At 36.2% G+C, this 27,463-nt stretch overlaps 1 protein-coding gene and 2 pseudogenes across 3 annotated transcripts in view; all 3 read right to left on the bottom strand.

Annotated features, from left to right (window-relative positions):
- EXOC4 (exocyst complex component 4) overlaps window positions 1-27,463 on the bottom strand; it is a 914,582-nt gene that overhangs the window by 402,837 nt on the left and 484,282 nt on the right. The window contains exon 12 of one of the 3 annotated variants that reach the window (XM_074193665.1): window positions 3,971-4,807. The exons of the other annotated variants lie outside the window; for them this stretch is intronic. Coding sequence (XP_074049766.1) covers window positions 4,771-4,807 — 37 coding nt within the window. The 3' untranslated portion in view covers window positions 3,971-4,770. Of the gene's footprint in view, window positions 1-3,970; window positions 4,808-27,463 lie in introns of those variants that run through there. 3 annotated transcript variants of the gene reach the window in all.
- On the bottom strand, window positions 2,294-3,973 carry LOC141493555 (cytosol aminopeptidase pseudogene; annotated as a pseudogene).
- Window positions 4,814-25,753, bottom strand: LOC141492920 (sperm-associated antigen 7 pseudogene; annotated as a pseudogene).

Genomic DNA, 27,463 nt, shown 5'->3' on the forward strand with positions numbered 1-27,463 from the left:
TATATGTCTTATCGGTGGATTTCAGTTTGTGCATGCCTTATACAGAAATCCATGAAACACCCTCAACTTTCTGTCTCACTAAATCCATTTCTTTCTTATTTTAGCTTGAGCATTGCAATCCAGCTCTACAGGTAGCAAATTGAAATGTTTAGTGGTCCATTGCAGACAGATTGATTGAATCTGAAAAGAATACGGCAATAAGAATGAAGCAAGGCATCAATATCATACACGAAAGCCCTCACCAATGACAGCAATGATGTAGGGTGAATGATTGAGCATTTGTTAAACTTCTACCATTGTGTGAGCAACCTATTATTTTCCTGGTTGTGCTCTGAAATGCCTCAATCACCAACAGAACAAGTCAGTGAAAAATTATATAGTTCATTTTCTATTGCTTTTGTTCAACAAGGACAGTGTGACATATTGTACCCCATCCAAGGAATCCCATTAGATCAGCAAAATGCTTAATTTACCCCACCTCTTTCTTCATCTGTTGTTATTATATTGATGATAATTTTTTAAAAACCTGATTTTTGAAAATATCTTCTTTTAATTCATGATTCTCCAAAAAATAAGAAATAAGATTACAATGACAGCAATGTTAAAGAAAAAGGACTTCAATTATCAATAGCAGTTGTCTCCCTAACTGCTAATTGGGATGCTTCAGGATACTATCATTTAGTTTCTAACTCTTTGAATTGGTACTTCAACTAATTTCTATGAATAATCATCTCACAACTAACTAATCACCATGTAACTAACTGGAATAAAAGCTGACTGGTTCAGAGGTCTAAGAGGGAGAGAAGATTCAGCAGGAAACCTTAAAGAACAAGCTAAACACCGAAAGAAGAGAAAGTTTTTGATAACATTTACTTCTGTGAGTTATATCACCTATTTTGACACTACTGAGTTATTGTTTAGTGTTTTGTCCCAAACTTCACTGAGGTTTTATTTTATATGTTAATTTACAAGACATCTTGGGCTACAGACACTTTAAAAGTAATTCCTTTTATGTACAAGAATGATATAAATAGGTGAGTCTGTAGAACTGTTGAAGAAAAATGTGATATATCCAATCAGAAAGAGATAAAAAGCCAAGCAACCTGACAGTTAACAGCAACACTTTTGTGAGTGTGTGTGGCAATATGAGAAGTTTTTTTAAAAAGCATTTGAAGAAAATATTATGCATGATACCCAAAATGTATCTGTAGATTACTTATGGTTCCTGAACAAAAGTTATCTCTGCATCTTATGAAACTGATTTTATATATGTATATATACACACACACATTTGTGTATATGTGTGTGGAAGTTCACATACATATACCTACATATATCCACATATACAATTTCATTCTCTATTACTCCTGCAACCATTCCCTCTTCTCATCTGTCTACAATTTCTACCTCATCACTAGCTAGTTTCTATATGTCTACAAACATATTCACTTTACCCTAATGTGACAAAAAAATATCAAACAAAAATCCAAATCTCTCAGATTCTTCTGCCTCCTTCAGCTATGGTTCCATCTCTCTTGGCTTCTTTATTATGAAAGTCACTTTTCTCTGGGCACCAGATTTCTCATTTGAAAAATAAGTATAATTTTCATATGAGGAGTAAATGAGCTACCATAAATTAATATAAAAAGTCCTTTGCGAACTTGAAAGCATTACAGAAAGGCTTCTGTTTTTTGTTCATAATAAGGTTTTTAGAGTTGCCTGTTCATGATGCTACTTTTTTTCATATAAAAATGAATTTCTTGTTTAAGATGAGTGCATAGTAACTTTGTCATGGTTTCTTGTCACAAACCTAAAGTAATTAACATTTTCCCTTTTAAATTTAAAAGTTTCATAAATTGGAAGGTGATTATTTTTTAAACAATCGATTTATAATTTATAAACATCTTTTACCATTATCTAGGTAATTAATTTATAAATGTCTTTTAAAAATCTGTTTGGCCATATTGGCCAAAATGACCAGAAAGAACAGTGTTCAATGTTGGAAGGAATATGGGAAATCTGGGATACTAAATACATTGCTCATGAACTCATCCAACCTTTCTGAAAAGCAACCTGGAATTATGCCTAAAAGTCAATAAAAATGTGCATACCCTTTGGTCTAGCAATACCACTACTGGGTTTATGTCCTGAAGAAATCATGCAAAAGGGTAAAAATATCACAAATATATTTACAGCAGTCCTGTTTATGGTAGCAAAGTACTGGAAATTGAGTGAATTGGGGAGTGGCTGAACAAATTGTGGTATATATATATATATATATATATATATATATATATATATATATATATATATGTATGTATGTATATGTTATGGAACACTATTGTTCTATTAGAAACCAAGAGAAATGGGATTTCCAAGAAGCCTGGGAAAAGTTTAATGAACTGATGCTGAGTGAGATAAGCAGAACCAGAAGAACACTGTACACCCTAACAGCAACATGGGGACAATGATTAACCTTAATGGTTGATCAATGTATAGCATGGAAACAATGTAAAGATTAACAGACTGTTTTCTGTGGGGGGATGGGGGCAGGGAAGGGAGGGTAGGAGGAAAATTGAAAAATTCAAAACCTTCCAGAAAATGGAACTACAATTGTATATAATTGGAAAGTAAATAAAATATTAATAAAATAAAACAAATCAGTTGCTAGTCCTATGTAAAGTTTACATTATGTCACTAATATTTGTGCCAAGTAAAATGATTGTATTCATGATCCTAGTCAAATATGTTTCATTTCTTTCCAGGTTTAGGGAGCCATCGTTAAAACATGGCTTCAACCTAACTATCCAATTTACGACAAAAAAAATAAGAATTTTAATTTAATTATCTTCACTGAGAATGTTTCTTTTATCCTTACTCATTTGAACTAGGAACTCTATCAGGCTCCCTGTGGGCCTTCTGACATTCCTTTCTTCCAATATGGAACCTCATCTTTATTTGTCATTGCTCCTGCTATATCCAAATGAGCCTATTTATAAAGGGTTAAAAATTCCTTAAGAATGCTACAGTTGGGGGTGGCTAGGTGGTGCAGTAGTAGATAAAGTACCGGCCCTGGAGTCAGGAGTACCTGGGTTCAAATCCAGGCTCAGACACTTAATAATTACCTAGCTGCGTGGCCTTGTAAGGCAAGCCACTTAACCCCATTTGCCTTGCAAAAAATTAAAAAAAAAAAAGAATGCTACAGTTGGATAAGTTACCTCAGCTCTCTATTTCCCAATATTATTAATATCAGCAAGCTGGCAATCTACAATTTGTCTTGTATAATCTTCAAAGAGAGTCATTTTCTTCAGATGGTCCTGCTTTACAGCTTGTCACAAAGAGTTTAGTCTACATACAGAATGAATTTGTAGAAACTCCATGGCTCCAAAGTTATATCCATGGTACCTGTGAATATTGCAGCATGCATTACAACCTTTGGGTTAAAATTGTGGGCATTAACAGAGAGTAGTGGATAATATGAGCCTCCCACTGCATCTATACTTTCGACCTATATAGTTTTCCTACTCTGCACCAAAACACTCCTGGTCTGTTTACCTTTCCATTGAACATATTTTCACAAAATGGAGCCAAATCATTAATACTGTGTAAGTTTAGAGTTACTGCTGTGATGCTGGTCAGAGCTGCTGCCTTTCTCCTGTCAGCTCTCATGAGATCCGCATATGTGAAGGTTTGATGGAGAAGCCACTACTATCAATTATTTGTCCAATAAATACCAATAATGAATTATCTGTCTTTGGAAAACCTGAAGAATGGATTTCTAAGTTATAATGATGGTTCTTTGGAGCCTTTTGCCATACTTAGGAAGGCTCCCATTGCTAACTCCTTAAGTTACTGTTACACTTTAAAACTTCTGCTCATTGACTTCTGCAAATTTGGTGGGAGTCATTTTTTTGGCTAGTGCTTCCATCAAGTGTAAGACTAGGTTCTGCACATTTACAAAAACAACTACTTTTTTTTTAATTTAAAATTTTTAAGAATATACCCCTCTGTCTTTATTTATATCCCAAAATGGGTGATAACTGAAAAAGCATAGAATCTATGTTTATGCTCTTCTTGACCAACTATTGCTATTCGCTGTACTTTCCTATATACATTTTTGTGTGTTCTGTAAGATTATATTTACCAGGCTGAAGTCTTAGTGGGATTTGGATTAATTTACTTTTCTTGTTCACAAATCATAATTAATTTGGTCTTTGCCTCTTTCTATATTAAATAACTATACTCCATATGTTATAGAACATAAATAAATCTCTGCACTTGTTAAGTTTAATGTCAGTTCCTGGTGATGGGGGTGTGACTTGCAGATCTCCTTAAAACAATTCTGAACAATCACCTTGCTTGGGCCCCAATAGTCATGCCTAATGGATAAACCACCTATTTTGTAAGATGCTCTGAACTTCAGGGAACCATCTCTTAGAAAATGGAGAAGATGAAGTCATGCCAGGAATGATTATCACCACAACATGGAACACGACAGCTCTCTACTGTCCCAGAGAGGGAGAAGGAAGCCAAAGGAAAGCACTGCCTTATCAAGGAAGGGATGGAGGAGGAAACCATAGAGGTGTCTCTTTTGTAGCAGCTGAGGGAACAGTTTTCCAAATCTGTGAGTCAGAAGGTCGATGAGGCCCATCCAAGGATGCCAAAATGTTGCCAGGTGTCTCAGTGAACCCACAAAGCTAGTCCCTTGGTGGTCACCATTAATGAAGACAGGAAAGGCTCAGAGGAAGGGCTGTAAGGATCGACATGGGTTCATTTTAGGTGTTGGAAATAACCAGGCTCTTGCACTCTGGAGGGTAAGAAAAGGCATAGATTTTAATTCACAGGTTATTTCAAAAGTTCACAGGTTACTGCATAAAAAGCTCAAAGGTTAGGTTCTTTAGCAAGGTAAAGAAGGTGAGTTGTTTTTTTTTTTTAAGGTTTTTGCAAGGCAAATGGGGTTAAGTGGCTTGCCCAAGGCCACACAGCTAGGTATTTATTAAGTGTCTGAGGGCAGATTTGAACTCAGGTACTCCGGACTCCAGGAATGGCGCTCTATCCACTGCGCCACCTAGCAGCCCCAAGAAGGTGACTTCTTGAAGAAGACTTTAAGAAGATTAAATTTAAGCAAAGACGAGACAGCTACAAGCTGGGTTGAGTAGAACCACAAAGACAGGTAAGGGGGGGAGGGGACAGCCATGAGACCCTGACTGGGTTTTAGATCAACATGGATCTGATGGAGAAGCTGCAAGAAGAGGGTGGTAGAATTTGAGGGAGATCCTTGCCCAGAGTAGGCTGGTCTGCAAAGGAGGAGGAGCAAACTGGGGACATGCAGGAAAGGGGGACATAAGGGAGTTAGATGTTACTGGGGGCTCATGCTCCACTAGAACAGGCTGGCCTAAATCAAGCAAATTGAGGAGTGAATGGGGGTGGGAAGCTCAGAGCAAAGATGAGGTAAGGAGAGATAAGTTGATGAGGGGCAGTAAGAGATGAGGTAACTAGGGATGTATGCAAAGATTTAATCCTCTCCTTTAAAACAGGGATTCAAAGTTTAGTTGATTGAGATTAGTTTTTTGCCTGGGGAACAGGGATTTACCGAATCTTGCCAGGGAGGGGCAAGGCACTAGAGTTAGAGATGAGGTAACTAGGGATGTATGCAAAGATTTAATCCTCTCCTTTAAGACAGGGATTCAAAGTTTAGTTGATTGAGATTAGTTTTTTTGCCTGGGGAACAGGGAGGGGCAAGGCACTTTAGCTAAAGTTCATTGACTTCATCTCATACCTTGGATCAGGAGATAGTAATGATTCTGGGGTCAGTGGTTTTTTGTTTTTTAGGATTTTTTTGGCCAGGCAGATTAAGTGACTTGCCCAGAGTCACACAGGTAATTATTAAATGTCTGAGGTAAAATTTGAACTCAGGACCTCCTGACTCCAGGGTCAATGCTCTATACACTGTGCCCTTAGTTGCCCCTTAAAAATGCTACTTTTTTGCAGACACAAGAATAATAACATATTCTCAGAGTACCATGTTATTGTTTTTTTCCAGATATCTGGTTTGCCCCAAGCACAAACCAGCATTTGAGGTCAAACGGTATTTATTGAGCACAAAATTACCCTTAGCTTTGAGGGAAGAGAAACACCCTCAGGAAAAGGCATAGCTTAAATACTCCCTCTTATATTTTGTCACACATCTTTTAGGGAAGATTGGAAGGAGATTCATCCAACTATCCCATATAGCCAGCATTTTAAAAATCTAAAACCACTCAGACCAGATCATGGTAGGAGAGCCTCCACACCCATCTCCCCATACTAATGGCTCCACTGGAGGCTCAGAAGTCAACTGCTTGTATGATCATCAGAAGTTGAGACAGGGTGCCGTTGTAGTGCCTGTAACTTCATCCATGTCTCCATTCCCCCTTTCCAAAGTCCCACAGGGATTCTAGGGGAAAGAGATAGAGACACAAAAGACCTCAGAGCTGAGAGCCCCTTCCTCTCTACTCTGACAAAGATATTTCTTGGCACGGATCTCATTCGTGGCCTCCTCAGTGGTGCATGTGCTGGTCTTACTGGCTGCTAGAACACAGTCAAGGGTCTTGTTGGTCTGTAGCATATGGGCAGCATTCTTGACTGCCCCTTTCCCAAAGGAGAGAGTCATTCACAGGGCTGACCATAGGAGGGCCATGCTGGGCAGCTTCTTCCTTTTGCCACTGGGTTAGCTCTTTAAGCCTCTATTTCCCCTCTGCCTGCTGTGGATCCCATTTCTCCCCACGGTGGAATGAATCAAGCTCTTCATCAGATAGCACAAACTCTTTCTCCAAGATCATGAAGTATGGACATTCATCATCCTCACCAAAGGAGAAGGATGTCATAGCCACCTCCAGAACATCATGTAATATTATCCTATCAATCTTGTTCATTGGCTGGAACTTTTGGGCAGAGCACTAATTCCTCTTTCGGATGAATTTCTTGCTCCTGCAATTTCTTTAGGAGAGCAGCCTGTTCTCTGGCCTTGCCACAGGTCTCCTGATCACCAATGCTGGGCGTTTTCTCCATGGAGCTCAGGAGAGAGCCCAGTAGGTTCGTCATCGTAGGAGAGACCAGAGGACCATGTTAGCTAAGCAGAGGAAACAGACATTAAACTGAAGACCTGATTTTAAAGCCTACCTCCAACAATTTAAAGATGTTGGACTTTGGGAAAATTGCTTAACAATGCTGAACATCCATTCCCCTATCCCTTTTCAGTTTTAAATTCTATAATCCTTATAAAAAATATCCTTTAGTGTCATCCACTTTAACTACTTCATCACAAAGATACTATGTAATATAAAATTAAAATGATTACTTAAATGACATCTAATGAATAATGTGTCCCAATGATGAAACTGAAGCAGAGAACATATGACAAGCACTAACCTAAATTCATTCCATTGGAGTACAGCAATATATAAGGTGTCTTGCAATCTGTACTTTCAATAAAAATTTCTTGAAGATGAACTCCTGACTATGAAGTTAGAAAAATAAACTGTCTGGGGAGAATTGGCTATTAGCCTAATGGATTGAATATAAACAAAAGATTCAGTTAACAAATTAGCAAGGATTCATCTTCACATATCTGTCAGCAGTGATTGCTATTTCCTTGTAGCTCAACAGGCTGTATCTTTCAATCTTTTATACTGTTTCAGTGAATCTGAGTCAACAATAATATGGAGAACTGCTGCAAGTATCTGGAAGGAGAATAATTTTATCACTTCTTTTCTCAATTCATTTTTTTCATCACAAAAGTCTATGGTTTTAGAGTCCTTATACCAGAGTAAATTATTATAGGAACTACTTGATGATATCCTCCTGACTTTTGGACTATGGCAAAATGGAACAAGTATTAAATGTGGAATCAAACACCTGTACTTGAATGCTGATTTGTTATACAACCAGGAACCAGTCCTATTCACATATAAAGAATAGTGAAGGCACTGAAGGAGTTTAACTTAAAAATGAAGAAAACTCTATAGAGGGCAAAATCATCACCTTTAGATATTTGGGAGACTGATATGTGAAAAGGGAATCATTCATGATAGTTGGCTGAGGAGGGCAAAACTAAAACCAACAGTAAACATTATTGGAAGGTGACCTGGAAACACTATAAGAACTTCTAAATGATTCATATTACCTAAAAATAGAATAGGATACCTCAGTAGGTAATTGGTCCCCAATACTAAAATTGTTCAATTCTTCACTTGATGGGAATGTCAAGGTAGGGATTGTCAAAAGATGTATTAGGACCCTCTCAACAGTCTAATTCTATAACTGGGAAGGAATCATTCCTTTATGTGGCTTCAAAAGTTCAACTTATACATAAAAGAGAGAGGAAAAAAGTAAAACAAAACAAAACAAACTTTTTTTTAAACCTCCTTTGGAGAAATGAAAAAGAAAAGCTAGTCAATTTATACTTTTTAAATCCAAAGGCAAAAATAATTGATGTTTCATTATCATCTTTCAATTCTCTTTTGTGTATCTAGCAATGCTTTGTCTCACATTTTTTCAGGTCATCACTGTTCTAAGTTGATGTCTTTGCTTTTATGAATCAGTGTTTTAACTGGAAGCCCTGCAAAACATTTGACAAATAATTATGTGCTAAATGAGTCTCTAGGTCTCAGCTTTTATATTAATAAGGAATAGGCTGGTGGGGTGAGAATATTTAGCATACTATCTAATATTAACAGAGTCTGGAATATTTTAATGCATTCAGTTAAAGCTAAAAGTTTCAAAATGCTGTCTCTTCATATTGCTTATTTTCATGAACATATTAATTGGCCTTAAAAGTCTACAGTCCATTTGCAATCTTTTTGCAGAAACAAATTACTCAAACTACTCAGAACTTATCCTCTGCACAGCATTAGTCCCCAAACTAACATACCAAGAATGCTAATGGAAAGCTTAGTGTGCTGCGACAGACACGCCATCTCTGCAGGTTGTCTGCAACTTTTTATATTGGCAAATTTTTCTTCCCCCATTCCAAAGGGCACAGCAGGGACTACAGATTTATGTTGCTTTTATAGCTACCTGAATTTTGGAAAATTCTGCTTCTGTCAGCAAACCAGAAGAACTCATTTAGCTAACTCCTCTGGCAAGCAAGTATTCCTCCAGCACTGTCCATTTCTTCTGATAACCCAGCTGTTTATCCTAATTTATATTCCCTCTCACCCTCTGACAGTAAAAACAAACAAAAACACAAAAATGAGCCTTGGAGTCAGACACAATGTGGGTTTAAATTCTGACTCACAAACTTATTAAACCTGTGACCTTAGGCAAGTTATTTAATTTCTCTCATCAGTATCATATTGGAAGAAGTTTTATAATTATAATAAAGAAAACAAATAGAATCCAAAATCAGATTCGACTCAGGTATTGTCAAAATAGTAAATTAAATAAGTAAATTTTCAAAGAATAACTGAAAATTCCTGACCTTGCTCAATGTTCAGTTTTCTGAACAAATCTGTGCCTTTCTGTGTTTGCATTGTTCTTATTTATTAGACTGGAAGCTTTTTAGTAGCAAGATACATTGTTGATGAATTTGATTTGTAGGTTCTATCAGTTCAGGTACAGCACTTCACATCAACTTTTCAGTTTGACAAAGAGATAGAGATCCTCTGGAATTTCCAAAGATATCAGGTATTTCAACAATAACAAGTAGGAGAGGGTACCTTAGAATAATAAGTGCTTGTTAAATTAAAGTATACATAGATATTCAAGTGCCATCTACCATATAGTTTCTTGACCATGATGATTCTTTATTCTTGGGTACATAATAAGCATTCAATTAACCAAAAATCAAAGGTAAAGACTAAAGCTACCTATTTTTTCTCTGTCATCCAGTTTCCTATATTTTCATCATAGGAAAAGGTTCCTCAAAGAATAATTTTCTTAATGTATCAAAGATTAGGTGGTCTTAAAGAGGCAATCTATCCTGAGTTTTATATATATATATATTTATATATCCTTGCCCTAATTTTACATTAGGCTTATATCCAGGTCTATTTAGAAGGATGGTTGTCTTCCCTCTTTAGTCCTGTCAGGCAACTGGGAACAAACAGAAATCACTATATTCACTAAATAAGAGGTTATATATGTGTATAAAGACCAAAGAAAATTAATGACATAGAGGATAACAAACTATATAAAAGATATTTCTATTTCTAGAGAAAAAGATGTGACACTTAGGAACCAAATGAAGAAAAGAAAATGCAGCTACAGAAAAAATAATTTCTTTTAGAAATTATGGGTACTTTAGAGGCAACTGACAGAATAAACAAACATAAAACATTGGGAAGAGCAGGATTCAGGGAAAAAAACTCAGGATTCAGTGGTTCCTATTTGGCAAGGAAAATGGAGTTGGGAAACTTAAAAATTAAGATTCAAACAAAGGAAATTTGCCTAAAAGATCAATATGGAAGCACAGATGGAAGGAGGGGCAAGTAACTTAGAATAATTACAAAACAATGGCAGAAGTGTATAACAACTACATATCAGAACCACTAAAACACAGGGAGAGGCATTTATTACTATGAACAATACACAAGTAAGGTTTTTTGTTTTGTTTTGTTTTCTAAGCTATCTTTTCTAAGCTATCAAAGGATCAAAGATTAGTTAGAATCATTGCTCAGTTTGAATAAGATGATGATAATGGATACTCATGTTCTACTGAACTACTCCACCTTTACTTTGCCTCTATTTTCTTTGATCTTGAAAAGTCTAGAACAAAAATTATTAGAAGGAAACTAAAAGCCAAGTTGTGTCTGTATGACTTGTGGGTAGAGGTAAAGTAGAGATGTGTATAGATAGAATCTAACTGTTTTTGACATATAACAGTGACCAGTATGAAACAAATCACTTTCTAAGTGAAGGACTTGACAAATGGAAAAGATATCAAAAGGCAGAGAAAGGAAAATTTTATCCCAATTTTTAAAAACAACTACAAACAAACATGAGGACAGACTAAAAACAACATGTAAATAAGATTAACCACTATCAAAATTCTAGAAGACGAATGATTTTTGAAGTTGCAGAAAGCAAAGTAGTAATCAAGCCAATATATGACTGTCAACAATAGGTAATTCCAGGGGCAGCTAGGTGGCGCAGTAGATAGAGCACTGGCCCTGGAGTCAGGAGCACCTGAGTTCAAATCGGACCTCAGACACTTAATAATAATTACCTAGCTGTGAGGCCTTGGGTAAGCCACTTAACCCTGTTTGCCTTGCAAAAACTTAAAATAAAAAAAAGGAATAGGTAATTCCAGATTAACTTTTTTTTTTTGATGGAGGAACTAGGTTGTTGGACCAAGGAAATTATAACAGTATACTTAAATTTCTCATTTTCCCTTGAGATCTCATCTATCTTGTAAATCTCAGTACTACCCCTTCCCTCTGAATAGTCAGGGAGGCCATGAACTCCAGATCTACAGTTAAGGAAAGAGTTCTTCTCAGACATTTCATCTCTCAACTTTGGAGACTTTTCTGATTCCTCCTGGTAGAGTTACCTCCACCTTACCATTTTTTCAGCTTCCTTTTGGGTTCTGTCTTTTCCCAACTAATTTTAAGTTTCATAAGGGCAGGGACTATCCTAGGAACTGTATACATACTATATTTATGTTACAAAAAATAATTTTATAAAGCTATGCTATTCAAAAAGGACTAGACCCAAAATGAAGTCAATCATGGCTTAATATCAACTTAGAAATTTCTAATCAGGTATCCTAAAGATCTGATCTTGGTCAACATTTTTTTTCAGTGATTCCAGAAAAGATCACTAGATCATAGTGTCAAAAATTTAGAACTGGAAGTGACCATAAAGTTCATCAAATCCAAGTCCCTCATTTTGCAGATGAGAAGAGGAAACCTAGTCAGACCAAATGGTTTTTTCCAATTATAAACCTAGGCAGTGTCTGAAGTGGGAATCAAAACCATGTCTTCCTGACATCAGGTACAGCACTTCACATCAAATATAGCATGCTTGGCAAATTTCCAAATTAAAATCTGTAAGAATAGCTAGCAGATCATAAGACCAGATAGAATAATGAACCATAAAATGAAATTTAATTGAGGAAAAATACAAAGTTGTATAGGTTGGACTAGACAATCAACTCTGAAATTCTGTGATTCTGAGATTATGTGAAGGGGAAAATGAACTGCTGCTTCAAAATAAGATATGAGAAAAACACATGCCATTCAAGCAAAGATTCATTAACCACTTCCTGGCTAGTTCTTAATACCTACCTTAATAGATACTTTAATGATATTCATGTTCATAAATATCATTACATTATGATTTTTGAGCCCTTCTCAAAATTAATGATAAGGAACATTGTTTTAAATATTTTCAATGACAGCAAAACTTTGGCATTTTGAAGGTGAATTTGTTAAATAACTTAAGTGATCAAATAGGGTACTATAACTTGGATTCACAGAAACCAGATAAGACTATATATTGTAATAAGACTAGATTGATTGTGTGGCTTAAAAATATGTTCAGGATGCCTTCTAAAAATGTTAGAGGGTGAATAATAATTTTATTTTGTTTGTATTGCTTCTGAAAATTATTTTGGATGTTTAATTCTGGAATATTTATTTTCAATTTAATATTAACAATAATACAATCATATTTTAAATATCTTTATATCAATATCAAATTCAAGTGTTCACTTTCATTTCATGCTCCCATCTTGGAAAGATAAAAATCACAGGAACTTTAGATTTTGAAGGACATTATAAATTAATTAGTCTATTCTCTTGATTTTATTGATTAGGAAACTTGAGGAGCCTGACTTCCAAGTCCAGTGACCTTTCCACCACATTTTGCTTCCTCTCTTCCCTTAACTTTCAAATTTAACAAGTTCTATTTTCTTTTTGTCCCTTCTTTTCTTTTTAAATTATTTAAGGCAGGGGAGTTAAGTGACTTGCCCAAGGTCACACAGCCAAGCAATTAAGTGTCTGAGGTGGAATTTGAACTCAGGTGCTACTGATTCCAGGACTGGTGATCTATTCATGCACCACCTAGCTGCTCCTTATTTTCACAAAATTTTGCTTGTTCCTTCTCTATTAATAAAATTTAGTCACTACTTCCAGGAAGAAAACCTAGTCATGGTATGATCATTACATAATCTAGATGGTGCATTTTTTTTTATCTAATTTTGTTTTTCTCCCTTACCAGAACTATTTTTCTTCTCATCATTCAACTTATATATGTTTATCTTCCAAAAATCTAGATTCACTAGCCTTTTATAATATATAACTCAAATTCATACTTTATCTTCAAAGAGTAAAATTTGGATTTTAAAAGTTGAATCCTATTAAAATGGATACTGCTAAAACCTACCATAATAGTTTCAGTTTTAAGAACATACAGTTCTCCTGTCAAAACAAAAATATCAGTCTCTTTGACATTTTAAAACTAAAATAATTGACTTCCAATAGAAAAGGGTCCCTGCAATGCAGGGTCTACATTAATATGTATGCCTATTTATAACAGAAGTTTAGAGACTCAGCAGAAGAGCAACAAACTGATTGCAAAATTCTAACGCAACAGAAGATTTCAGTCTACTCTTGGCATGTAAGAATGTGATTTGATTCATAGGACTCACCTCCTTTCAAAGGAAGAACAACTAAATGAACATGATCTAATCCAACCTAATGCAATATTTGAACCTGGGTCTCCTTACAAACACCTTTTTACTTGAAAGAAAAAAAAAATTTTTTTAAAGGTTTTTGCAAGGCAAACGGGGTTAAGTGGCTTGCCCAAGGCCACACAACTAGGTAATTAAGTGTCTGAGACCAGATTTGAACCCAGGTACTCCTGACTCAAGGGCTGGTGCTTTATCCACTATGCCACCTAGCCGCCCCCCCCCCAATTTTTTTTAAATCTTAAGAATTTGCCCAAAGAATTGCCTAAGGTCACACAGCAAGTCAAGAGCAGAAAAAGGATTAGAATATACAGCCAATGTCTTTTCTTATCATTTTTTTTTTAGGTTTTTGCAAGGCAAATGGGGTTAAGTGGCTTGCCCAAGGCCACACTGCTAGGTAATTATTAAGTGTCTGAGACCTGATTTGAACCCAGGTACTCCTGACTCCAGGGCCAGTGCTTTATCACTACATCACCTAGCCTCCTGGAGCCAATGTCTTTTCAAGATACTGTTTTACTCATTGATTTAAGTTTCTTTTATTTACTTACAACAAACTAGCATAAAAAGAAAATAATAGTTTCATATCTAATATGCAGGAATGACTGCTAAATAGTTATTATGCCAAACAATATCATGAGTCTCATATGCTGTTTTATCAGCCATATTTTAAGTATGCCATTTTCTTATCCTGTGCCTCAGTTTTTCCATCTGTAAAATAAGGGTAATAATATCTGCCTCCTTTTTATTTTTCAACCATATAAAGGAACTATGATTTGCATTAAGCAATTGCTACCACACAGCTTTACAAGGAAGTTTATCAAAGAGAATATGAATGTTGAAGCATATTATAGAGATGGATGCAACCCCCAAAGTTCTCTAAATATTGGTAAATTGAATTTGAAATTAATTATTCAGACTCTAGAATGACTTACACATTTTCCTATCACAAATCATTCCAAATTTACTTCTGAGAGACTGGTCAATGGAAGCTTTAGCTACCAAAATGAAGAATGTTTTTTTTTAAAGAAATTGAACTGGAGATGAAATGGCCACACAGAAAAAAAGGATATTGTATATTTAAAGTCTAATGGAGTAACTTAAGAATATATCATATTATAAGGAATGAGTCACACCAAACGTTATAGTATAATATAATTTCATGAACACAGCCCCATTTCACTAATACAATTGCTATAATTTCACCATTGCTAGTGTTTATACCATATCTGTCATTATGAATCTAAAAAAGGAAAACATTGTGGATTGACTTATTGGCTTTAATAATAGTACTGGTAATAAAACAAAACCAGAAAACCCTAGAGACAAATGGTGAGTCCTTAAACGTTGCCCAAAGCAGTAATAAGTATATGGCTTAGGAACATTAGCAAAATTTATGTCTGGTTGAGTTGAATAGAAAAAAACTAAATAAAACTCAAGCAAATGGTTTTATTAGGATTCTTTTTTTTTAGGTTTTTTCAAGGCAAACGGGGTTAAGTGGTTTACCCAAGGCCACACAGCTAGGTAATTATCAAGTGTCTGAGACCGGATTTGAACCCAGGTACTCCTGACTCCAAGGCTGGTGCTTTATCCACTATACCACCTAGCCACCCACAATTGGTTTTAAATATAGGAACTTGCCCCCAAGTTTAGTCAGAGATCCAAAATGAGGATCAGTGAAAATATGATGTGAAAGTTCCTTGAGAAAGACTCAAAGATGAGCTGAACACAATTGGTTGGGGTACATTTTGGATCCAATATGGGATAACTGGGAAGATGTAAAGAAGGCATTCCCTTTCTTAGTTGCATCCATTTCCTTCTTTGAGATAGAAAGGGGTGAACCATGGTCTATTAATTAATCTATGTTTCAAAAGAGGTTATATACTGGTGACAGTCTCTGAAACCCCATATGTTACGGTATTATATAGACCTAATTGTAAAAAGTGAAATGATTAAAGTCCAGGTAAGTTCTTCAATATTACAGAGCATCCTTGTTTGGTGCTTTAGACAATTTTTCAAGTAATTTAGAAAATAAAAAGGAATCCTACATCCACAGAAACAACAAATGGACATATTTTGGTCAAACAGCTAATAAATTATAGTCAGAATTTGAACTAAGCACCTGTGGTTGTTTGGTTCTTTGTGATCCCATGGACCATGGCACATCAGGTCCTTCTAACCTCCACTATCTGTTTTATTCATTATTCTCATAACAGTCATCCCCTTTTTCTTTTGCCTTCAATCTTTCCCAACATCAAACTCTCTTCCAATGAGTCCCATCATTATGTGAACAAAGTATTTAAGTTTCAGCTTCAATATTTGACCTTCCAGTGAATTGTCTGAATTAATTTCTTTAAGTATTGACAGAATTGATCTTGCTGTCCAAGGGATTCTCAAAAATCTTCTCTAGCACCACAATTCAAAAGTATCCATTCTGAAGTGTTCAGTTTTTATTATCATCCAACTCTCACATTTATACATTACTACTGAAAAAACCATAGCTTCTATGAGGATCTTTGTCAGTAAGGTGAGGTCTCTGTTCCTTAGTATGCTGTCCAGATTTGCTATAACTTTCCTTCCAAGGAACAAGCATCTTTTAATTTCATGACTGTAGTCACTGTCTGCAGCATTCCTTGAGTCCAGAAATATAAAATCTAATACTCTTTCCACTTCTTCTTCTAACTGCAAGGAAATGATGGGATCAGTTGCCAAGATCTTAATTTTTTTTTTTGATGTTGAACTTCGAACTTACTTTTAAATTCTCCTCTTTCACCCTCATCAAGAGGCTTCTTTCTGCCTTTAGAGTGGTACTATTTGCATATCTGAAATTGTTGGTATTTTTCCAGATAACCTTAACTTCAGTTTTTGATTCATCCAGCCTGAAATTTCACATACTCTGCATATATTAAATAAGATGACAATGTACTGCCTTCTCTTACTCCTTTTCTAATCTTGAACCAATCAATTTTTCCATGTTTGATCCTAATTGTTGCTTTTTTTGCTCATCAACAAATTCCTCAGGAGACAAAGAAGATGATCTACTAAGAGATCTCCTATGTCTGAGGACTTGCCACATTTTGTTGGGATCCACACAAAGGTTTTTAGTGTAGTAAATGAAGCAAAAGTAGATGGTTTTCTGGAAATCCATAACACAGCAAATGTTGGCAATTTAGTCTCTAGCACCTCTGTTTCTTTGAAAACCATCTTGGCAATTCTGGGTCCACAAAATTGTTCAAGTCTAGCTTACAGAATCTTAAACACCTATGCAGAATTGTTCTTAAAGCACTGGACTTTTGGTTCATCACCAGACACATCCCCAGTGAAGTTTCTGTTCTGTCTTGCTCCAGTCACTTTATTATTACAGGAGCTACTTGGAGCTGTCCTTCACTCTCCCCCAGTAGTATTACTGGTCACTCACCAACCTCAAGGGCTCATCTTCCAATGTCACCTCTTTTATCATTTTAATACTGACCATGGGGTTTTCTTGACAAAGATACTGGAGTGGTTTGCCATCTCATTCTCTAGTGGATCACTTTTTATCAGAACTCTATACATTGACCTGTCTGCCCATTTTAGAGAACCCTGCATGACATAGCTCATATTTTCACAATTATGCAAGCCCCTCCAGTCCAGGACATGGATAAAACTTATGTGCTTTGAATGTCAAAGGAATATTTTTTCATAAAAAAGGTTCTAAAAATCAAGAAATACAGTGCTATGGAAATAGAGCATCAGTTTGTATTTTAATGAGAAAAACCCACAGATTCTACCTTCAAGACCTCTTGTCTCATCTGAATATTCCATTTAGACTAACCTCTACTAAGTGATGCCTCACCAAGATAGTCCAGTCAAATTAACTACAGGAAATGTCCTCACCAGAAGAGAGCAGATCTTTTTTTTTTCAGGGTTTTTTTTTTTTTTTTTTGGTAAGGCAAACCGGGTTAAGTGGCTTGCCTAAGGCCACACAGCTAGGTAATTATTAAGTATCTGAGACCAGATTTGAACCCAGGTACTCCTGACTCCAGGGCCAGTGCTTTATCCACTATGCAACCAAGCTGCCCCAAGAGAGCAGATCTTTGGCAACTTTTTAGACAAGTTTAACAAATTACAAACACAAGATTAAAACTTTCTCTCTACCAAACCACCACTTGACACCTGGCACCTATTACTCAACCTCCACAATTAGTCAAGTGGCCAGGCAAGCAGCTTCACTAAATAGCTCCTTTTTGCAGCTTGCAATGCTTCCCTAAAGCTGTTCTAAATTCTATATACCAATCTATCTTTGTAATGCAGTTGCTACTCACTAAGCTACTGCCTTCAGCTGATACTAATTAAGCTTAATCTTTTAGCTTGGCCTGTAGATTTATTGACCTCCAATCAAAAGGGACAAGATGGGAAGAATTACTCTAGGATTCTAGGACCTGGGTTGAGGAATCCCCCAACAGTTCTATGGGCCTCAGGGAACATTCTGATTTCAGCATTCTTTCAACTATATCCCTACAAAAAGAGAAATGAAACTCTTAAAAGAAGAAACTAGAAACTAATTTTTATTTGAAAGAAAAATTCAAACACAAAATTAAAAAAACAAGTAAAAAAAACCACAAATGAGAGTACAAAAACATGAATCCTAACAAGGAATCTCTCTAAAATAAAAGTTCAGAATAATTAACAACCAAAATGAGCTCTATGGATCATATGTTCTTTAGACGTTAGAAAGAGAAGCCAAAGAATCTTTCCTGCCTCTCACTGTCAAACTGTGTGGCATCCAGATCCTGTTTTTGGAAGCATGCATCTGATTCCTAGGCAGAAGATTTTCCTTGTATTTCTTGCCCAAATTAATATTCAGGTGCACCCCCCCCCCAAAAATCATCTTTATTGATTTGTTTACTTGTCTATTTATTGGTGGAGTAGGAATGGGGGGGCAGGTCATGCCAATAGACAACAAAAAAGTTTGAGAAAGGGCACTTTGTCACACTACATTTGTCTCCTTGAGTGCTTTAAATCAGCAAGGAGGCTGGCTGATAGTTGGTCTCCAGCTGAGTGATTCCCAAGGACTTGGTTGGTTGTCTTTTAGTTTCAAATACATCCAAACTGCCATATAAAAGTGAAACATGTCAACATGGGGCCCACAGGACCAACTCTTGAGAAATACTGGAATAGACCTTTCACTTGAGTAATAAAAAATTAGATGGATGACTTACAAAATTTGGGGGGTACTTGATTTTTTCCCCTTTCCTTCAAAGACAGAGAAAAAAATAGGCCTGAAATTCTATTTTTTTTTAACCTTTGTCAAAGATGGCTCAATAGTTGAAAAAAAATATATACAACTCAGATTCATATCTCAACCTGTGTGGCTCTCCTTATGAAGACTCCCACTCTGTAGAGAATACTAATGACTAATATAATTGGGTTCTGTTTCCTTTCCTATCAGTCCCCAAGGAGCAATAATCATCACTGTACTGTCATTTCTAATGTAAAATAAAACCACGAATCTAGAGGGACTCAAAGCAAATGCTGCAAGCTGTTGTTTTACTGCTGCCCTTGTTCATCACTCTTTAAAAATGTATTCTCCTCTTGTAGAAGTTTCCATTAGATTTTATTAAACATATGAGCCCTGTACAAAGATAAACTGCATGTGAATGTATGCATAACTTCTGCATGTTTATATTTTACAGAGTGTTGAATTCAAATAGCAAGTATTCAGTTCTAAAAATTACTTTTTCTCAGAAAGATTTTTTTAAGGGTTAATTGTGCTAAAAACTCTTTCTGGTTTGGATGAAATGTCTCATAAAATACTGAAAGACCTGGGGACATTCCTATTTGCATTATAGGGTGTCTCAGTTATAATTCCAACTCTGAGTTCAATGGCCTATAAAGTAATGCTAAGTACTTCTAGACCATTCTGAGATAGCTTCAAGGTGAATAAGGTCATCTTTTCTATTTTAATCTCTCAGTATAGATACACATACATAGATTTTACATGCTTAATATCTCCTCTGCTCCCAGTGCCACCAAGCAAGACTAAAGGGTTTACTGTAAGGAAGGATCTAGTCCTATTCCCTCATTTTACAGAAGAGGACACAAGTTCAAGACAGGCAGAATAAGTGGGCCATGGGATCCAAAGTACTGGATAAGGTGTTGTCTAATAAGCTGTGCTGGCTCCATTAGAAAGTAAGTTTCCTAAGAGTAGCCCTTGTTTTGTTTTAATCCTTGCATTTTCGGATTAGCATAGTAACTAGCAAATAAAAAAATGCTTCCTGAGGGATTGATTTTATTGACTGACAATGATTAACTATCACCATATTCCCAAAGAGTTGGGGGGAAGGAGCAAAGGGGGAAAGCAGTGAGCAGGGCTAATGGTGTTCATTAGAACATTCACAGAACCTGGATGATAACACCTAATCTCTTGGGGATTTAATCCTTTCAATTGTAAAAATGAAGATCAATTAAATGATATCTAAGGTACCTTTAAACACTAACACTTTATATGATTCTAATTTCAATAGGAATTTCCAAAGGTGAAACTAGCATTATTATTACATAGTGGTCTTCATGCTTCCCTCTCTATATAAATCTCATATTATTGAATGATATTATGAGCAATAAAGGGAAAATGGATTTCTAACAGACTTATTTTCAACTAGAAGGACCTATTGGGTATATGGTTTAGGTGAAGAGGAATCTAAAGTGGAAATATTATCATCAGAAGATAACTCTAAATGATAAATACTTCTTTACAAAAGCTCAATCTTAAGGATCCATATAGATGGATAGTAGACTAGATAGAAACTCAAATTTTTCAATGAGTATTAACATTACAGTAAAGGAAAACAGATTTGACCCATTTCCTACATAGATATTAATGGGGACAGAGAAAATGAGACTTGCACAAATGGAAGAGGGTGGAGTTTCTGAGCCTCCTAGTCAGGAGAACAAAGAACAAGAACATACTTAATTATGAATGTATATAAGATAATAGTCAAGTCAAGGCTAAGGACCACAGAAGGATAAGGAGTTACCTACACATGTTTATTTGAATAGAGTAACAGGGACTTTCTGCAAAGCCTACTTGCCCATGTTTGTTCAATCAAAATCCTAAAGTTCCTATTAAATCAAATAACAATCAAGGAATCCAAGGAGGAAAGTACAGTAAATTACTTCTTTCATCCCAGAACTGCATTAAAAAACCAGCCAGAAGTCCACAAGCAATAGGAAAGGGGCCACCTGCAGGAAAGAACAGGTCCTGTGAAGCCTCTGTGTGGAGGGAACTCCTGAAACCTTCCCAAGGAAGTCAGAAAGTTGGAGGGCTGCAGCAGATGCAGCAAACAGCCATGTCAGCCAGTGTGGTCCTTGGCCCTCATACCCAGAGAACCAAGACTCATGGCTAAAGTCAATGACACACTGTTCTAAGAAACTACAGAAGGTTCTAGAGATCCAGTGCTCTGAATATCAAAAATGCAGGAGGGAGAGTTAGTTAAATCCAGGAGGTAGAGCATAATCCAAGACCCCAAAGAACACAGGGTAAAACCAAACAAGGCTGAGCATCCCACACAAACTGCAACAGAAAGAGGACTCTTGACCCTGAGATAGGTGCCAATTCAGGAATTAAAATTACAGAGATGGAATAAATGAAAAACACACCCCAAAATTACAAATCTAACTCTTTTAAGTTAGCAAAAAGACTTCAAGGAAAGAAAAAAACAGATTTTCTACAAGGACTTCATGAATATCTAGAAGAATTGAGATAAGAAATAATTTTTTTTTTTTAAAATATAAATAAGTGGTGTAATGGGTAGAATACTAGCCCTAGTCAGGAGGACTGATCCGACAAATCTTCAAAACTGATCTGACACTTAATAAATACCTAGCTTTGTGACCTTGGACAAGTTACTTAACCTCATTTATTGTCTTGCAAAGAAAAATTAAAATATAAATAAACAAAATCTTTTAAAGGAAAGAATTTGGGGAAAAGATTAGAAGAAAAAATGGTTAACCTTACCCTAGAAATGGATTCCAGCCAAAAGTATTATAATAATATCAAAAGTTTTGGGGGTGGAAACTTGATTTTTAAAGCTATTTGCTGACAAAAACAACTAACCTCAAAACCAGGTCAAGGAGGGATAATTTAAGAACCACAGTTTTAAGGGAACTTAGTTATTTTAAAATTCTCTATCCATATGCTATTTTGTAATAAATCGTAAATGAAAATCTCCCAGATCTATCAGAATCAAAAGGCGAAGTAAAAATCAAAAGTAATCACTAATCTTGAAAGGAACCCCTCAAAGAAAAAAATACTGGGAATGTCACAGTCAAATTCAAAAGTTCCTATGTCAAAGAATAGATATTAAAAACATCCAGAAAGAAGCAGTCAGCATCGCTGAGGGGAGGAGGGGGGGGTGGGAAGAGAGATTGGAAGGAAATTTTGTAACTTAATGTATACATGCATATCGACGAAAATAAATAATTTTTTTAAAAGAAGCCATGAAGATGGGAATTCAGGGAAGCCTGGAAGGATCTGCATGAACTGATGCTGAGTGAGATGAGCAGAACCAGAAAAACATTGTTCACCCTAACAGCAACATGGGAGTGATGATCAACCTTGATGGACCTGCTCATTCCATCAGTGCAACAATCAGGGACAATTTGGGGGCTATCTGCAATGGAGAATACCATCTGTATCCAGAGAAAGAATTGAAGAATTGTGGAGTTTGAACAAAGACCAAAGACTGTTATCTTTAATTTAAAAAAATTATCTTATTATGTAATTTTGCTATCTCTTATACTTTATTTTTCTTCCTTAAGGATATGATTTCTCTCTCATCACATTCAACTGAGATCAATATATACCATGGAAGTTATAAAGACTAACAGAATGCCTTTTGTGGGGGGTGGGGGGAGGGAAGCAAGAATGGGGGGGGAATTATAAAACTCAAAATAAATAAAAATCTTTCTAAAAAAAAGAAATTCTGAAGAAAAGCAGGGGTGTTAACTTTTTAAAAAAGTAGTCAGGAATACATGAGATCTGTGAGTTTCTACTGAAAACAAGAGAACATCTTAGAATATAATATTCAAAAGAATAAAAGATAAATATCATAACCAAAAATGACTAACCTTACAAAGCTGAGAAAAATCCTATAAGGTGTAAAATGGGGAAGAAAATGAATTTTTAATGAAATGGAGGATTTTCAAATAATCCTGATGAAAAAAGATCACAGTTTAGTTGGAAAAATTAAATAAAAAAAAGAATCCTGAGAAACTTAAAAAGATAAATTTATTGAAACAAATAGATGGAACTGTATGATGATATAGATTTAATGGGGAAGAAGAAAACAAGCATCCTTTTATAACAGAAGTCTTCAAAGGGTATTGGAAGAGCTAAGAAAGGAAAAAAGAGGTTCTGAGGTATATTAATTTAGGGGAAAGAAGGGAAGGAAAAGAATACCTTAGTATGGTCTTGTGTTGGGTTCTAGGCACCATATTTAAAAATGATACTGACAAAGGAAAAAGTGAACAAGAGGGCAACCAGGTTACTGATGGGCTTTTGAGTTCATATGGTGATTAACTGAAGGTAATGTCAAGTTTAATATGGGGAAGAGAAGACTGGGAGGTGAAGAATAAAAGACATAAATACACCTACATGAGATAGCTATTTTAAGTATGTGAAGGACTATCATGTGGAGAAAGTATTAGATTTGTTCTCCTTGGTCCCAGAGTGTAGAACAAAGAATACTGGATACAGGTGGCAAAGATGCCAATTTAGGCATTATGTTCAAAGGCGGAAAAAACCTCCAATAATTACAGTTGTTCCAAAGTGAAATGGCTTAGATTACTCCTCTGAGGAAGTCTTTAAGCAAAGGCTGGACATACACTTCCTAATATTATTTAGGTTGTATATCAATACTGTAAAGGTTATTTATATATCAAATTCCATGCCTTTTTAACGGGAGGGGGAGGGCAGGCAGGGAGGGAAAGATTTGAGAACTTAAATTATTAAATGAATATAAAAATTGCTTATATGTGTAATGGGGGGAATAAAGTATTAAACTAACAAAATATATAAATAAACAGCATGATTTAAAAAAATAATGAACCAAGAGAATAATATACACATTAACAACACTGTGAGATGATCAACTCTGATGGATGCAGCTCCTCTCTGCAGTTCAGAGAGCTAGGACAAGCGTATTAGACCAGCTATGGACAATGCTATTCCCCCATCCAGAAGAAGAAAAACAATACAAAACAAAATCCTTCATAATCTGATGAATACCACATTCACTTTTTAAAAAAATAACTCCTATGTATATCTTTTCCATATTCCTAATTCCTCATACCAAAAATGATTAATCTGTAAACAAGTTTAACACAAACGTATATGTACAATTTTAACCTGAATGTTCACTCATGAGGGGAGGGAGGTGGGGAGAGAGTGTGGAAGGAAATTTTGTAATTTAAAAATATGCAAAGGCATATGGATGAATGTTGAAAAACCTTCATAACATGTATTTGGAAAAATAAAATATCAATTAAATATATATATATGTATATATATGTGTGTATATATATATATATATTATATATATACACACACACACACACACACACACACATACATACATACATATTTATCTCCCCTACCCCAAATTATAATGTATAGGTGGGCTAGATAATATCTGGGGTCCCTTCCTGTAAGTCTATGATAAGGCATTTATCAAACACCTGTTATATAACCATGCTAAGTGCTGGGGAGACATATGAACAAACCAACTGGTGTCTTGCCCTCAAAGAGTTCATGTTAACAAATTAAAAAAAAAAGATGGAGGGAATGGGAAAGCAGGCAGGAACATAGCAAACTGGACTGGCAGATATGGGGGTTAGTGGGCCAAGAGAGTAAGGTGGGTGATAGAAAAGAAGGCATGTTTACCTATGAGAACCCATGGAAGTTCTAGCAATGGAGTTGAAGGTTCTGGAGGGGAAGAGATAGGGATGAAAAGACAAAAAATAAACAGTTCCTTAAAGAACTTATTTTCTTTTTTTTAATGACTTAACTTACTATTTTATTTATTTATTTATTTTTATTTTAAACCAAAACATTTCTTTTCTTTTCTTTTTTTAATATTTATTTATTCTCATTTTGTACAAATTTTTTTATACATTAATAAAATATTCTTGTTTAAGAGCAAGCAAAATACCCCCTTTCCCTCCAAAAATATAGACTCACTTGAGCGATAAAGTAAAGGGAAGAGAAAAAAATTAAAATTAAAATAAAAAAATAGTAATAATTGTAGGTATGGTCAGGTGGCACAGTGGATGGAGCACCAGCCCTGGAGTCATGAGCACCCAAGCACACATCCGGCCCCGTACACCCAACAATCACCCAGCCTTGTGACATGCAAGCCACCTGAACCCCACTGCCCTGCAAAAACCAAAAAAAAAAAAAAAAGAAAAACAAACAAAATAAAATAGTAGTAATAATGGTACGGGTGGCTAGGTGGCAGACAGAGCATTGGCCCTTAAGCCAGGAGCACCTGGGTCCAAATCCGGCCTCAGAGACCCAACAGTCACCCCACTATTTGGCCCCAGGTGGGCTACCCAGCCCAATTTGCCCTGCACCCCCCCAAAATAATAATAATAATAATAATAATACTAATAAGAAGAAGAAGAAGAAGAAGAAGAAGAAGAAGAAGAAGAATCAGAAGAAATGTGCTTGAGTCTTTGTTCCAACACCAACAACTCTGTTGTGGATAGATCACATTCTTCATGATAAGTCCATGGCAAAAGTTACTTCCATATTTTTCCACCAGTGCCATTGCTGATCACAACTCCCTCCTTTCGTATTTCTCCACTACCATGTACTATATTTTTCTCTCTCCTTTCACTCTGACTCTGCTGTAGGGTAGCTGAGTGGCACAGCAGACAGAACCCTGGCCCTGGGGCCAAGAGGCCCTGAGTCCCCATACCACCTCTTAGGCCCAGCATCCACCTGGCCCCATGGTCCTGGACAGGCCATCCAATCCCAGCCCCTTGCAAAAAGTAAAAAAAAAGAAAATGTGTTATATCTGACCACTCTCCCCTATGGTCCATCCATCCTCCATCACTCACATCCCCACCCCTTCCCCCTATCCCTCCCCCTTATTACTCCAGATGTCTATATTCCATTGAGTATATATGCTGTTTCCTCTCCTAGCCATCTCTGATGAGAGCAAAGGTTCCCTCATTCCCCCTTGCACCCCCTTCCATATCATTGCAATAGCTCATTGTAATGAAGAAAAATCTTATTCTATGAAATATCTCGGCCTATTCCCCCTCTCCTTTTTCTTTCTCCCATTACATTTCCCTTTTTTCTACTGACTCCATTTTTACTCCATATTTTATCTTCAAATTCAGCTTTCTCCTGTGTTTCAACTATAAAAGCTCCCTCTACCTGCTATGTTAACTGAGAAGGTTCATATGAGTATTATCAGTGTCATTTTTCTATACAGGAATACATGCAGTTCATCATCATTAAGTCCCTCATATTTCCCCCCTCTCCTCCAATCTCTATGCTTCACCTGAGTCCTGTATCTGAAGATCAAACCTTCTGTTCAGCTCTGGCCATTCCAACAGGAACATTTGAAACTCCCCTGGTTCATTGAAAGTCCATCTTTTTCCCTGGAAGAGGACATTCAGCCTTGCTGGGTAGTTCATTCTTGGCTGCATTCTAAGCTCTTTTGCCTTCTGGTATATTGTATCCCAAGCCCTACGAGCTTCCAATGTAGCTGCTGCTAAGTCCTGTGTGATCCTGACTGCAGCTCCATGATATTTGAATTGTGTCCTTCTTTCTGCTTGTAATATTTTCTCTTTGACTTGGGAGTTCTGTAACTTGGCTATAATATTCCTAGGGGTTGTTTTTTTGGGGGATCTCTTTCTTGGGGGATATTGGTGAGTTCTCCCTATTTCTATTTTGCCCTTTTCTTCTAGGATATCAGGGCAATTCTCCTGTAGTAATTCTTTGAAAATGATGTCAAGGCTCTTTTCCTGATCATGACTTTCAGGTATTCCAATAATTTTTAAATTATCTTTCCTAAGTCTGTTTTCCATATCAGTTGTTTTTTCAATGAGATAGTTCACATTTTCTTCTACCTTTTTCATTTTTTTGGTTTTGAAGTATTGAGTCCTGATTTCTGGTAAATTCATCAATCTCCCTGAATTCTATTCTTTGTCTGAAGGATTTGTTCTCCTCAGAGGGTTTTCTTATCTCTTTTTCCATCTGGCCAATTTTGCTTTTTAAAGCATTGTTCTACTCAATAACCTTTTGAACTATTTTATCCATTTGACCTAAGCTGGTTTTTAGCATGCTATTTTCTTCAGCATTTTTTGGATTTCCTTGACTAGGCTGTGGACTTCATTTTCATGTTTTTCCTGCATCTCTCTCCTTTCTTTTCCCAGTTTTTCTTCTAATTCCCTCATTTGATTTTCAAAGTCTTTTGAGCTCTGTCATAGCTTGAGCCCAATTTCTGTTTTCCTTGGAGTCTTTAGATGCAGGAGCTTGTGCTTCCTCATCTTCAGATTGAGTATATTGATCCTTCTTTGGTTCATAGATAATGTATTTCTCAATGGTGTTTCTCTTGTTTCTCTGCTTGCTCATTTTCCCAGTCTAAGCCTGTTTTCGGGGTGCTTCCTGAGTTTTTGGGACACTCCCACAAGGGTCTCAGTGTGTGAGACTCTGTCCTCCCTCCTGGTCTGTAAATGACCACAAGCTCCCCGCCTCTGCCGTGGGGCTGTGATGCTGTGATGGGGGGTGGGATGGGCCCTGCT

This window comes from Macrotis lagotis, chromosome 7 (assembly GCF_037893015.1).
Source record: "Macrotis lagotis isolate mMagLag1 chromosome 7, bilby.v1.9.chrom.fasta, whole genome shotgun sequence".
NCBI lineage: Eukaryota > Metazoa > Chordata > Mammalia > Peramelemorphia > Peramelidae > Macrotis > Macrotis lagotis.